The following is a 14,582-nucleotide window of genomic DNA, read 5'->3' as shown; positions in this document are numbered from 1 at the left end:
TTATTAATTTATACTTATATTTGCTCGAAGTGTAGGTTAAAAACATTAATACAACCAGAAACTGCAATTTATGCTGGCTCCCAGAAAATATATTGAAATGGCAAAAAAATAATTACAAATTGCAACGTTGCATACCTACTGAATATCGAATCTAGTCATTAAACTGAGTTAAGCTTACTTGAACGCGTTTAGTTTTAACGATGTTATCGGACCTAAAGCGTAATTTCGATCCCATGCAAACCACTAATAGAAATTCGGGAATGATTTGTTTGTTTATGGCAATTCACATTTCGCATTCGCAGTGGACCCGGGCCCGCGTGTACAGATTTAATCGATTTGTCTCCGAAGCGGTACCTCAGAACAATAGCTAGGAGCTAGCGCGCCAGCTCTAAATTGTTATTTTCACAACTTGCAACGAGGCTCCTAGTCGACTTATACGCCCTTTCCCCCTTTTTCATATGCACATTACAATAGTACGAACACTTGGTAACGATCGGGTGTATTTGTATACCGGCATTCATCGTAAAGCGCTCGGAATTGAAGAGTCCCCGAGGGTAGGTACAATTAAGAGAACAAACTTTCTGCAAGATATAATTATTGTACACTTTTGTTTTGTAGAAGAATGTTTCCACTATGTTGAAATATAATGTGAAACGACTAGAACACCAGTGGACTTTTTCTCACCGTATGAGTCTCTCAACAAGACTAAAGTGTTTCATCAAAATGTATAGTAATTACAATTATTTTTACATAAGATTTGAAAAGACCCTAAGAACTAAACCTACGTCATCTTTGCGCGACGTTTTACTCTTAACCAGCTTCAAATTCATAAAGAGTCCAATAAAAATACATTTGTATATTAAGTACTTACCTACTCATTTCACACATTTGCTTGTATTAACAAACCAAACTGGCATGTTTAATGTACCAATCAGTTTAGCTATAATTAAAAAAAAACACATTTTTTTATACGTTCAAATGTTACTGTAACTCTCAATCCAATCTAACGCAAAGACTTCTACAAGCTTTATGCCCGTTTTCGCTTAACCTAGGTATTGCCTAAATAGAATGCCTAATGATTTATGCGGTCTATAGAAAAGAAACGTTCCACCAACTCTTAGATGATAACTTTTGGTAAAAGTTGATTTATGCCAAGGAGTCTGCTTAGATTAGGTGTTGCTTATTGCATTGCCTTGTTTGTCGTTAGTGAAAACGGGCATTAGTAACTTACGGTTAAATACGATGCTGAACGAAAACCTTTAGAAGGAACTACTAACTGGATTATGGCAACAAACTGGCGATCAGTACTGTATTCTATTCGAAAATACTAAATAGTTCAGGTAATAATTTGATTCTTAGTGCTTCGAAGAATACATTAGGTCGGTACTTATTGCCACTCATTCCTATTAAGAGATAATAATCGTTGAAGAATCCACATGGTGAGGTAGGTCTATGTGCAGCAACGGAAAGCATTCGTTATTAATTAAAGACCAACTCGGGGTCAGAGATGTATTAGCTGCAAACTTGTCTAGCTCCATCAGTTATTCCTAATGTTTAGAACGGGAATAATAATATGTAATAAGTATAGATTTTCTTACGTAATAATGGCGTCGCAGTGAGGTATCAAAAGCCAGACGCACTCCGCAGCAAACTGTGGCGCTCGACCATCGGTACATCGGCTCCTGAGGATCGTCGACAGATTCCGGCGTGAACTTGGTCATGAATTGGTCCGGCGTTGCGGAGCGACCGCCACGACTGAAGCGGGAGACCAGGTTTCTTTTCAATCTTGAGTATTGGCGTCCTACCCAGCACCCACCTTCTTTGGCCTTGTCATTTCGCTCCACCTGTTGGAGAGACAGAGCGTTTTGGAACAATATTTAGGGCCGATCAAAAAACCATTGGTTCTTAATTAAATAGAATACTGAATGTTTTACTATACAAATTCTACATACAAAGATATAGCGTCCTTTATATAAGAATAAACAATATACATGAATAAATTGATTTCGCCATTTGTAATGCTTACTCAATTCATATTTGAAGTGCGTTCGTTCGAGAACGGAAATAATATTTGTAAAACTATTTAAAATATTAATTGCATGTATGCCATTAGGTCTAATTTAAAAAAAAACTAAATGAACGGTTGAAATAATGAAAGTAACAATGTAGAAGCGGTGATAGCCGACTAGGTAGGAGCTCGACTTCACTTTCGGGGGCCGAGTTGGAATCCCAGCACGCACCTTTACTTTTTCTAACTTATGTGCGTTTTAAGTAATTAAAATATCAATTGCTTTACCGGTGAAGGAAAACGTCGTGAGGAAACTTGCATGCCTAAGAGTTAAACATAATGTTCTTAAAGGTGCGTGGAGTCCACCAATCCGCACTGGGCAAGCGTGGTGGCCTTAGCCCCTTAAGTTTATTCCCCTTCTCATTGTGAGAGGAGATCTGTGCCGGTAATGGGTTGATATGATGTTGTTTATGTTATGATGAGTTTTTACGTTTCCTACAAACGTTCATACTACTTATTTTTATAAATAAACTAGCGTACCCAGCCTGCTTCGCCGGGCTACATTTTGCTTTATTTTATTTAAAAACAATAAACTTACATCATAAATTTTTTAATTTTATTCTCATAATATATTAAATCATTTATTTCTCTCCGTATTCATTTTCTTCTATTCTCTTCTCGAGCGGGTGAAGATCATTATCTACACCCATGTACACCCAACAATAGAATATCATCATAGTAAAAACTATATTTGACAGTTTAATAGTTCAAAAATAGGAGTGCTCCGATCGTCACCAAACTTTACAGGGTTACTCCCTTAGAGATTCCCTGAAAGTTTCATTGAAATCGGTCCAGCCGTTTCGGAGCCTATACGGAAAATAACCACACACTGTCTCTTTTATACTTATATATATATAAGAAGATATACATTAATAAATGTACTACGACAGTACACACATTGCCATCTAGGCCCAAAGTAAGCGTAGCTTGCGTTATGAGTACTAAGATGACTGATTATTTATGAATTATATACATATTATATAAACACCCAGAAACTGAAAAGCATTCATGTTCATCACACAAACATTTTCCAGTTATGGGAATCGAACCCACGGCCTTTGACTCAGAAAAGCAGAGTCGCTGCCCACTGCGCCATCAACCCTCAAATAACCTTATAAACTTGTCAGGTAGCTTTTTAAAGATAGTAATTGCCATACAGTGGCAACTCTTGGAAAACATTCACAATGTTTGGGAAAAAACTGCCAGCATATTTTAATAAAAACGTTTGATGAATCGTGTGTTCAGAAATGTCACCGGAAGTTCGTGGTGTTACAAAAGGCCTGCAAAACTGCAATCAACTTTTAATAAACGACACAATCCCGATGGATACAATTTAATTACGTATCGTGTTTTCACACGCAGCAACAATCGCAATTGTGAATTGAATATGAATACCTTTGTAAATAACAATTGTATCTGCAAATTGCAATATGTAAAGAAACCGAAGCACTTATACATTCAATGACAATACTCAACATTAAAAGTACTGGTAAGTTTTAATTTTTGTTTAACATTTTTTATAGTTATTTCGAAAATCAAAAAGTAGATAGCTTTTATTTTAAATACAATCTTAGATGGTAATGGGCCAACCTGTCATATTTGCCTACTCGGTTTCCACGTGACATTCTACGTACCGGAACGCTGAATCGGTTACGGCCGAGGCCTCGCATCAGACCAGACCAGAAAAAATGCAGATATTATGTGCGTTTAATAAAAAAAAATAACGGAAACATCGGGATGAAACCGACATACCTGAGTGCTCTATACTCTTCTAAAAGGTGTGTAGTGTAGAGTCCACCAATCCACACTGAACCAGCGTGGTGGACTACGCTCCAAACACTTGTCATCCGTGCCCTGTAGTGGGCAATGGGTTGATACGATGATGATGATGATATTTATTTATTTATTATTTATTTATTTATTCACATCTTACATTTTTGTCATTACAGGAAAAAGTTATCCTAATACGACAATGCAGCATGTTATGTAAATTTTAATAATATATATAACTATAGTGTATATGATAAAATCCGAATCGCTATATTTGTGAGTTCACCCAGAGTGCAACAAAATAAATCCGTCTTCTCGGCTATCACATTGAGGGTACGGAGTGATATAATTTAATATTATATAACTCTTACCCCTAACTGGTTAGGCCCCTAGCGTCTTAGATTGCATCAACACTTCCCGCCAGGTGCGTTCACAGTCAAGGGCTATCATGTGTAGTGGAATAAAAAACCTATTTCAAGCACATAACGAGAGTGAAATGAGCTTTGAGTTTAGTGCGATGATTAATCTTGAGAAAACCATGATTTACTATTCCTAGGTACTAACCAGTTATAAAATAAATTCGCGGAATAAATGTGCTCATTAAAATCAATAATGAGTTCGCTAACAACGCAATAGAATTCGTAAACACCGTAAACCGAGCATAATACTCAAACGGCTGCTTTTAAATAACCCTATTGTGTATGTGTACCTATTGGCGAGGCTTCCTCGCGAGTTTTATGGCGCCCATAAAAGAATAAGCTATTTAATCATCCATCGGACAATCATGAAATAATACAACCGTATTAAACTGCATGTCATCATTTTACGAGTGTTGGCTGTAATAGGCTATCGGCTGAGTTGTCCACTTGTGTTGTGGCCACTAATCATTCTTGCGCCATTGACCCAAGTCAGAAACCGTATGGGTTGTAGCATTGTACACACCTAGATAAAGCTAAAATATTGACCCAGTCTAATAATCGGAGTTTATTAAAGAAGTCCGCTAAACATCATTGGACCGAAGTAGTGGGCTTAAGTCAAATGGCAAATTCAAAATTTCAAGACAAGCACGTCATAGTAAATAATCCACACACGACTAAATTAACACTGAGATTGCGGAGTTAAAAAGTTCTACACACATTTAAATAATTAAAAAATAAATGGCATACCTAAATATTTAAGCTTAAGTTAGCTTTTAACTTATATCTACATGATATTATAATTAAGATATAAATAACAAACAACAAGTCATAAATATACTGACTATTCCAATAACCGTGTCTTACTTTCTCTATGAATTTAACTGAGTAAACTCAGTACTATCTGCAACGGCCATCTTGGATCGATTTTGATCAAACATAGCTAAGACATTAGACACTGCCGACTAATTCACTTTTTAAATCCAAAAACATAATCAAAATCGGTTCATCACACGCGTACGTCACACGGGCATAGACAAACACATACCCCAAGGGTCACTTAAGGGAGAAATAGCCGTATAGGTACGCACACACACATATTCAAGAGAAGGAACGAATTGGCAGCCACTTCAATTAAGGACGAAAATCGAAAATGTGGTTGAATTTGTGCATTCTGGAAATAAAGAAAATGCAATAACTCTAAAGTGGTACGAGTTTGTCTAGTAGCATCTAAGTAGCAGACATCGGAGTTTATTATAGTAAGACAAAACATTTCTCTTTGTAAACAAAAGTGGATATAAAAAAACCGCCTTACTCGAAATGGACATAAGTAAGTGACATCTGCATATCGTTTGCAAAAGGCGCAGAAGTCATTTGTGGGATTGAGTATATGCTTTATAATCTGATTCCCAATGCATAAGTTTAAACAACGTGTTAAAACACATTTAATAAATCGTGTTTACTAAAAGATTGATGAATTTCTTAAAGACAAGGCTGCTTGGAAGCATTATCCGCTCTCATCTCTTACAAGATAGAAAATTTATTATATATAGGTATATATTTTTTATTGTAAACTGTAAAATTATGTTGAAATAGAGCAATCTGCTAAGTCTTCCCGGCTCTTCGCGGTGGAATCTGCCTTTTGAACCGCTGGTAGAGTCACAACAAACAAATTGACTTGACGTTTCAAAAGTGCTTATAAACTGGGCCTTCTTGAAATAAATGAATTTTTATTTAATTGCCTTATTTTTGGGAAATTTCAGCTCGAAGGGAATAAAAATAAATATACCTACGTTTACATAATTGTAAGGTGAGAATAAATTATGTAAACATATGTGATAGGACCACGTGAATCAAAGATTACCTTTAGTCCAGCAGTTGTCTGCTATAGGCTGAATGAATATAGTGAATGTGATTTGTTTTATTACTGTAATAATTTGAATGGAGTTCGACCAAAGTAGGTAACAACTTTAAAATTAAACAAAAAATTGAATAAGCCTTAATAAGTATTCTAGCAGTCAAGCTCTTTCAAACAATAGATACATATATCGAGGGAGTTAAGGAAAAACATATAATCCACCATTTCGTGGTGGCGGCTATTTTTGACTGATTTTCATCAAATAGGTAAGCACAGGTAAGAAAACAAAAAAACCAAATCGGTTAATCCGTTCGAAAGCTGCGATGCCACAGACATACACTAACACAAACACGCACACACACATACACGCTTCGTTTTTGCATCGGCAAAAGCACAATGGCATTTTAAAAAGGCATTTTCAATAGCGCATTCCTTGAACATCGTAACTGATCGACGTAACAATTTCATGGAGAAATTCCCGACGTCCTTGAACTTAGTTTTCCGTCGAGCAGCTTCTGGGAATTTCACTTGCATTCCGCGATAGTGCAGCTAAAGGACTCGCACGCGCCAATAACGCGGCCGTGAACTGTTACACAATTTATAATATATATTCCTTGATATGAACTCGCTATTAGAAACTACTTCAAAAGATTTGTTTAAAATTGAAAATCGCTTCTTGAAGACCTTTTATAACACGACCTCCCGGACGCCGGGTTCTATCCCTTGGGGATGGGTTTAATATATGATTCGATATTCGGTTTGCCCGTTACCATTTTGAACTGCATCATCATCATTACCAGCATGTGAGATTGCAGTCAAGGGCTAACTTTTAGACGAATAAAAAAAAACATTATATGTTATATGCATAAGTATGCCCACGTGCATATACTCGTAGGTACCTTGTCGTTTATGCTTTCGGTATGATACAGCACTTTTTTCTACTTATGAGTGTTGTCGCACTTCTGGTTGCCGCTATGGTGGCGCCACGTGACAACTATAGCGAAGTTTTACGAATGCCACCGAAGCGCCATCATGAAAAACAAGGATTTGAGATCAGAGGGTCGTGAGGTTAAATACTTTTTGCGGAACGGACGTCTGGCAGGCAAGAAATATGCTTGTCAGGCGAAAAAGGGTGACAGAGCAGAATTATTGGACAAGCGAGGAATATGAGATAGACTTTCCAAAGAATGTAAAGGTATTGTTCTAATGTAAGTTTTGGTGATAGTAAATGTAAATGCTTATACGATGATAACCCATGTGTACTCTTTTATGAGTGTTTAATAATAATTAATTTTTAACTAATTATATCCTTACTTAGAATAAAATGATATTACAGTACTTTTTTTACTGTTTCTGTTGTTAAGGACGCACTGTTTTTTTTCACTAGCTGTCCAGTCACAGTCACTCAGATGTTACACTACACGGTTAACATAAATCAGGAGCACGAGCTATTCGGTTTATAACTAACTGTAGCACCTCTTGTGACAAATATCAAACAGTATTTTACAACTGAAGGTATTCAGATAATTATTAGTTGGATAGATAGATCACCTACTCTCGAAGTCACACCTTAAATATCAACAATGTTTGTGTATATTAATGCATAATCCAAATCATCCTAATATAATAAAACTAAATCAAATGACTCGCGCATCTAAAATGCAAACTTATCATTTAATCTAAACTCACTTAATATCAGATCGAATTGCTATTCCAGCCATAACAACAAACATTTAACTAACCTCCCTCATTTATTGGGCGATATGGCTGAATACCAGAGGTTATAAATTGACTGGCTGCTGAGTGAGTCTCTCGGAAAGAGACTCAAGTTTAACGAATATTACCGGGACCGGTTCTTTAATATAAAATACCCAATACCTTATGTAATTTTTGGTCCGAACCGTTATTCGACCTCGACCAACACTAAACCAACGAGGCAATTTAAAATAATCAGAAACATAGAAGAATGGTTTATAAAAGAAACATGTTGTATATAGCTTAATTTTGTAAAACATATTTCTATTTTTAAAATGTAGTTAAAGAATGTCCTTCTATTTTCTGAAACAATGTTTTAAATGAGCGGAACAGAATATGGAATGTAGGTGGTATGGAAAGGTGCTGAGAGATAATAACATCTAGAGTTACGCTTCCGATCTCCGGTAGCGCGATCTATTAGATTGATCCCACCGATGCCGTGCCCAGTCTATTAGTTTATTACTCGTGCTTAGGTATTCCAAGGGCAGTGGTGAGTGCTATGGTCTTACGGGTGGAAGATGCCAGTTCCGCCTGGGGTCATTTAGAAATATAAAAATTCAGAATTTTCTTTGATCTGATCAGCTTCGGCCGTGGCCAAGGTGCGTGTCCATTTAGTGCAACTTTAATATTATCGCCAAACTAGGATTTTGCAGGTATTATTAAAAGTTAGTTTAAAAGCCTTCTTAGATACTGCCATCAAAAGCTTGTTGCGTAATAATTAATAGGTAATACTTTATTTTGTTAGATACGAGCTGTTGCGCTCGACTCCGTTGTTTTTTTATAAGCCCGTTGTTTTCTCACAATAGCCTGTGTCGTTACAAGAAACTTAATGTTATCAACATGTAATATATCTCTAGGATGCAAATTATCGATTTAGAGAACAAGTATCCTATACGCCATTTGATATTACGATCAGTAGATATGGTGTTAATCGCCATGCAATGTTAGCGAAAAGATTGGACTCACGAATTAGGCGTCATTGGAGGTTATATATGAACAATTTTTTTTTTATTGTTCTGACAAAAAACGGAAAGTACCTAACTACTACTTCAAAATTTATAAAAAAATTAGATGGGATATTTTGAGTTAAATAATCTGCAGAAACCTGTATATCATAGAAGACTAAAATTCATATTTTCATGTAAGTTCTTATTATGCGCTCAAACGTAGTGCATTTATATAAACTCATTGGCATTCGTAATAAAACACCTAGAAGTCGTGTAGGTTTTATTTACTTTCAAAGATGTTTGTTGTTCCATTTAATGTTGGCGTACTCTTTATAATTACTTACTACTCCTTTGTTATAAAATGAAAATACAAATGTTATCTGCACTTCCACATTTACCTTGCTCGGATAAAATTATTTTCACTGGACAAATCACTTTACTATGACTGACTATGAGTAGATGTTGGCAACTCCGAATAACAAATAATTCCTTTTTCTGAGTTTGGTAGGAACATGCCATAGAAAAAAAGCAACGTCAACTAACGTCACTCACAGATTATAAAGATGGTCTTAGCCAGGTTAGAAATGGCTGTACGGTGCCTTTGGCTTTTTGGGTGAAATTTGGTCAATTTCGCAAGAAGAAGAAGATGTTGAAGGAGGTTTAAATCAATTTGGTTGAAAAAGGCTGAAGAAGGCTGCAGAAGACTTGATACAGAGTTTAATACTGGAAAAGAACACCTCGGCTGTAAGCGAATCTAGTTCTAAAGCTACAGCACATTTGTACGCGTTGGTGTCCCTCCAGTCTCTGCATTCTCCACTCCACTTTTTGACTCCTGTCCCTTGGTATGTCAGATGCAGTCAGGTTGCGCTTGAGTACAACCCTGTAGCGCCGAAACTAACCACCAGATTTTCCCTTTCTTTGTTTAGGAAGTCTAAAGTTATTCATATGTGATGCCCGCACCACCTCATAGCTTCTTTTCTGCTTAACTTTGTCCTCCGCAGTATTCATTGGGTTGTCACTCTTGCCATTTGACACTTACGCAGAATAGTGAGAGGAGTCTAGTCGCTTTTTATCTCCTTTGTAGAGACACGATGTCTGTGAGATGATGGTAGTGTTAGGATTTTTCTATACTCGAAAAACGTCCTTGCAACTTGAAGCGTGCATTGCATAGCACATATTAGTTATAGTAAGAGTAAGCGAACGCGCGAGCTTCTATTGTAATAACTTGTATACACACGAGCGGCGGCGTTCAATAGATGCGTATCATCAAGGTGGCTCGTAATGAGACCAATAACAATTCGACCCACGGCCCTACTTAAAAATAGCTTCCTGCGACGATGCTGCGGGATACAGTTTTCCTTGTACACTAACCTCCAGTCTCCGAAACGCAGAGCTCTGATGGCCGCACACCCGCATTGGAGCGGTGTTGCGGATGTAATCTCTGTACCTTGTTTTTATTCCACATCCGTCTGCTGGTAAGTGATGATGCAGACTAAGACGGTGAGGGCTAACTTGTTAGGGGTATGGCAGTTATATACCCACAAGTACCGGGCGGCACGTGCTCGTAACTAGCCGCGACCAGACAGCGAAAATAGCCAACTTGCTGTGCCGGAGATTGAACCCGCGACCTCCCACTTAAAACCACCTCTGCAACTCTCTAATCAACAGGGTTTTCATGATTCGAATAAAAACGGTCTAGAGTTGAATATTCAAGGATACATTAAGAGGCTATGGTCTCAAACTTGGATCTCAGCAGGCATCGTCTAATCCTCCCAGGCACTTTATCAGCAATACAGGTATACAAATGTGAAAAGCCTTACCTGAAGATGTAGTGACTGCAGCATCACTGAATCAGTTTAAGAACCGACTGGACAAACTTCAAAAAGACAAACAGCACAAGAAATGATGTAGACGCATCAGCGAAAGCTGTTTAGTCTATAATAATAAGAATTATTTCACGTTAGCTAGATTTCGTTACGCGAAAGAGAATAAAACTATAACGTAGGAAAAAGACGCTTATACATTGTGTCCGTGATCCAACTCCTTGAGCGCGTGCTCATCGGCATATGTACGATGAGCGGTCGAAATGCCAGGCGTTATTTAATTTACAACATTGTTCTTTAATATGACTTGCCTAATAGACTCATAAGTGCGAAGTGCAACGTGACGGTGATTTTAATGACAGTTTATTTATGCGCTAGATAAGCTTATTAAAGATATAGCAGATATTAAACGTAAAGTGCCAAATATACAAACCTATGATGTTAAACTCAGATAGTATTTCAACATATTTAAACGAACGCCTGAGGTGTGGCCGAATAATGTATCTGTTCTTGCTTTTGGCTTAATCACCAATTATTTGAAACCTTCAATTACGTAAACATTGCCTTATTTAAATACTTCGAATATCTTAACAGCAGCACAGTCGACCGCGTTGGGTAAGCAACGTTGACTAAAGTCAGTAAATTAATGGATACCGTGTTCGGAAGTTTGAAAGTTAGTTTGGTATCCATCATTATCAGCTCCTGCCAGTAACAAAGAATAAAATCTTCTATAAATCGAAATCGCAGTGTTAGTTCATTCGTATAATAAAAGTTAACTAAGAAAATTTCTACACTTTATGGATTCAGTATGGTTAAACCTTAAGTAGGGGGTTTGCTGCGATCCGCTGAGGAGTTCTACCCTCTATCTCCAATCATTTTCACGGTTCATCAGATCTGAACGAATTGTATACAAAACTAAACTGATAGTATAACCTATCCTAATGAGGTTGCTTGGAAGTATCCGGCACCGCTCTCACAAAATAGAAAAATCTATGTTATATACGTAAAATGTAAATAGTTGATGCTGGAAAAGAGCAACTGCTGAGTTTGTTGCTTTCTTCTTCTCGGTATCTGCCTTCCGAACCTGTACAGTAACTACAAACAGATATACTTGACGTTGAAATAAATGAATTTTGAATTTTATTCAGTACAAAAAAAGAATTATTTAAATCGGTTAACATTTGACGAAGTTATGGTGTAAAATTGTCAAACACGGAATTTGACCCGTTACCTTTTTTATTATAAGTATATATTACAGTATTTCTATTTAAAATGTTCTTATTGCCTGCTCCCGTAAAATTAGCAAAATATTGTGTAATAAATACCCTCTTATATTCATAACACATTAGTAGCAGTAACCGAGTAAAGATGTGTTGGTGAAGTTAGCAGAGCATTTGCCAGCAGATCATCGGAAGTTAGCAGATTATATTTTGACACCTTTCTTTTAGGTAAAAACGCCAGAACTATTCGTAAAAAGCATCAGGAACTCTAGAGCTCAGCTGCATGCGAGAACTTCATTTTATTTGTGATCTGCTGGCAAATGCTCTGCTAACTTCACCAGCATAGAAAGTACTTAGATCATAACTAGCCGATAATCGGTAGGAATCATTGATACAGTCAATAATATGTCAATTAACCGGTGATTGCTTCCAAATTGGATTGACAAACGATTCCTTATTAGCGTATCCGTTCGGTAAATTAACTCATGTGATCATAATATCATGTGCCGTGCGGTTACGGCAGATCAGAATACAGTAAAATCACCCCTCACCCTCGCGCGGGGGCGCACGAGGAAGGGAATATAGCGGGGGGTGGGCAGCTACAACCATCTACTGTGATTAGCAACCTGGGTGCCAACCTGGTGAATATGGGTAACCTATATCATTGGCAGAGCCATTTAGTCCATCAGAGGACTATAGACTATTACTGTTCAGTTATGATTCTTGAACGCCTCTGACACTGAGTATTAATACTTGGAAAGTGGGAAAAGGGGCCCATGAAGAATGGCCTTACACTTTCAAATAAGTGTACAAAAAATTACGCGGCGACACCCATAAAATCAACTGTTAGATTATTATCTCATCAGAAATATTACAAGTTTCAATAACACTGTAAAAAAATATAAGTAGTTCTCACACATACTCAAATTAATGCTTGGACGCTTAAAAGATTTAAGGATTTTACAGGATGGTTTTCTACTCTCTAGTTATACTTTTTAAAAGTAATAAATACCCTCTTATATTCATAACACATTAGTAGCAGTAACCGAGTAAAGATGTGTTGGTGAAGTTAGCAGAGCATTTGCCAGCAGATCATCGGAAGTTAGCAGATTATATTTTGACACCTTTCTTTTAGGTAAAAACGCCAGAACTATTCGTAAAAAGCATCAGGAACTCTAGAGCTCAGCTGCATGCGAGAACTTCATTTTATTTGTGATCTGCTGGCAAATGCTCTGCTAACTTCACCAGCATAGTAAAGACTTTCTCTGCGTAAAATGAATACTTCCTGCGATTATGTTCTCAAAGAGGATGCTCAACTTTTTATAAAGTTAGGCAAGTTAACCAGTAGTTGTAGTATCAATTTTTTTTGTAAGTATTTACAATGTACGTTAGCGTATTACGATAGTGTAAATATTCTTGAAACCTATTAATATTTAGGTCACATTACGACTTTGACATCCATTGGTTTGATCAGCCATTCAGAAACTCTTTTCCATTGTTATTGAGCCCCTAACATTGACTCTCGACGCCGACACGTGCTCGTGAAATGACGTGCGCATTTAAATCAATCATACTTACGCAACAAGTGATTCTTATAATCGCCTTGCAAAAAATGAGGTAACCTGGACTGTGGACACATGGAGGCTGAGTTCTCCATAATAATGTTTACTGCGACGCAAATAACAATTATTGTCATTTAACGCTTGCTGTAGACACTATATCAATTGAAACAATGAGGACAATTTTTATTTAAGCCATTTGGTAGCAATCATCATTGCTTAATTGTCATAGCCTTAACGTACCTATTGGAGCCGTCATGACCAACGAAATCTATGCGAATCAACTATCAGACGGATTCGAAAAATCTTTGTAGCTAAGCTAATTAAGCTTGAGGCTACATAACTTTTAAATTTTCATCAATAAGTAGATTGATAGAACTCATTTAAGTCGAGAGATTTCAGCCCGATTAAACAAAGTACCTTTTGCGCTAGATAAACAAGAGGCACGTTGACTGATTTTGGAAATATTCCCTGTGATATTCGGAAGCAATGAGCTTGTTACGATACTAACATATTAAATCAATGTTCGGATGTATCTACTATATCCAAAAATATCTTATTTTTGCAGAAATTAAAAGTTTTGTTGATAAAAGTTGCAAATTATACTTAGGAAAAATATTTTCCGCGAAAAGGCTCGCTGGGTATCATGGCCGCACTCGTGACTTCATGGGCTAATTAAAGCTTTAGTAGGATAACAAAAAACAGCAACTGATAGTGTGAAATCACAAAACTCTTTATATATGCAGAGGTTTTCAAAGTTCAGATTATTATAATTCTGAATTCAGAATTTCAGCTGTCGTGGCGGGTAGCTAGATTAAAATTAAAAATACCAATCTCGCTTCAAATAGAAATAAAAATACGTTTTTCATAATACATGAATCATAAATTTATATATGATATTTTAGCGATTCTTTGTTACTGTCATAATGCCTATTCTCTAGGAAGGTTATAAGGTAACATCACGCTGTGGCTCACAGCAGCCGAGCAATCGTTTTATAGCGCAGTCAGGCGAGTCAACTCGGTGGGTCGGGGTTCACTTTTTAGAACAGCAGTAAAAAGTTTGTGTGGAAATAAACATCGGAAATTCCACGCATTCACAGAATAAGGCGTGCTGTACGTAACTTACACGTTTAATTTACTTGTGTATAACATCTTTTAAGGAAAAT

At 36.9% G+C, this 14,582-nt stretch overlaps 1 protein-coding gene across 1 annotated transcript in view; it reads right to left on the bottom strand.

Annotated features, from left to right (window-relative positions):
- The window catches only part of LOC120636286 (cyclic nucleotide-gated cation channel subunit A-like), a 31,124-nt gene extending 24,478 nt beyond the window's left edge, over positions 1–6,646 (bottom strand). The window contains exons 1-2 of the mRNA XM_039907701.1: positions 6,479–6,646; positions 1,599–1,844 (exon numbers count right to left, since the gene is read on the bottom strand). Coding sequence (XP_039763635.1) covers positions 1,599–1,844; positions 6,479–6,646 — 414 coding nt within the window. The remainder of the gene's footprint in view (positions 1–1,598; positions 1,845–6,478) is intronic.
- Between the last annotated feature and the right edge of the window lie 7,936 nt (positions 6,647–14,582).

The sequence above is a fragment of the Pararge aegeria genome, chromosome Z, assembly GCF_905163445.1.
Source record: "Pararge aegeria chromosome Z, ilParAegt1.1, whole genome shotgun sequence".
Lineage (NCBI taxonomy): Eukaryota > Metazoa > Arthropoda > Insecta > Lepidoptera > Nymphalidae > Pararge > Pararge aegeria.
The sequence above is the reverse complement of the archived record's forward strand: the minus strand, read 5'-3'. Positions and strand labels throughout refer to the sequence as shown.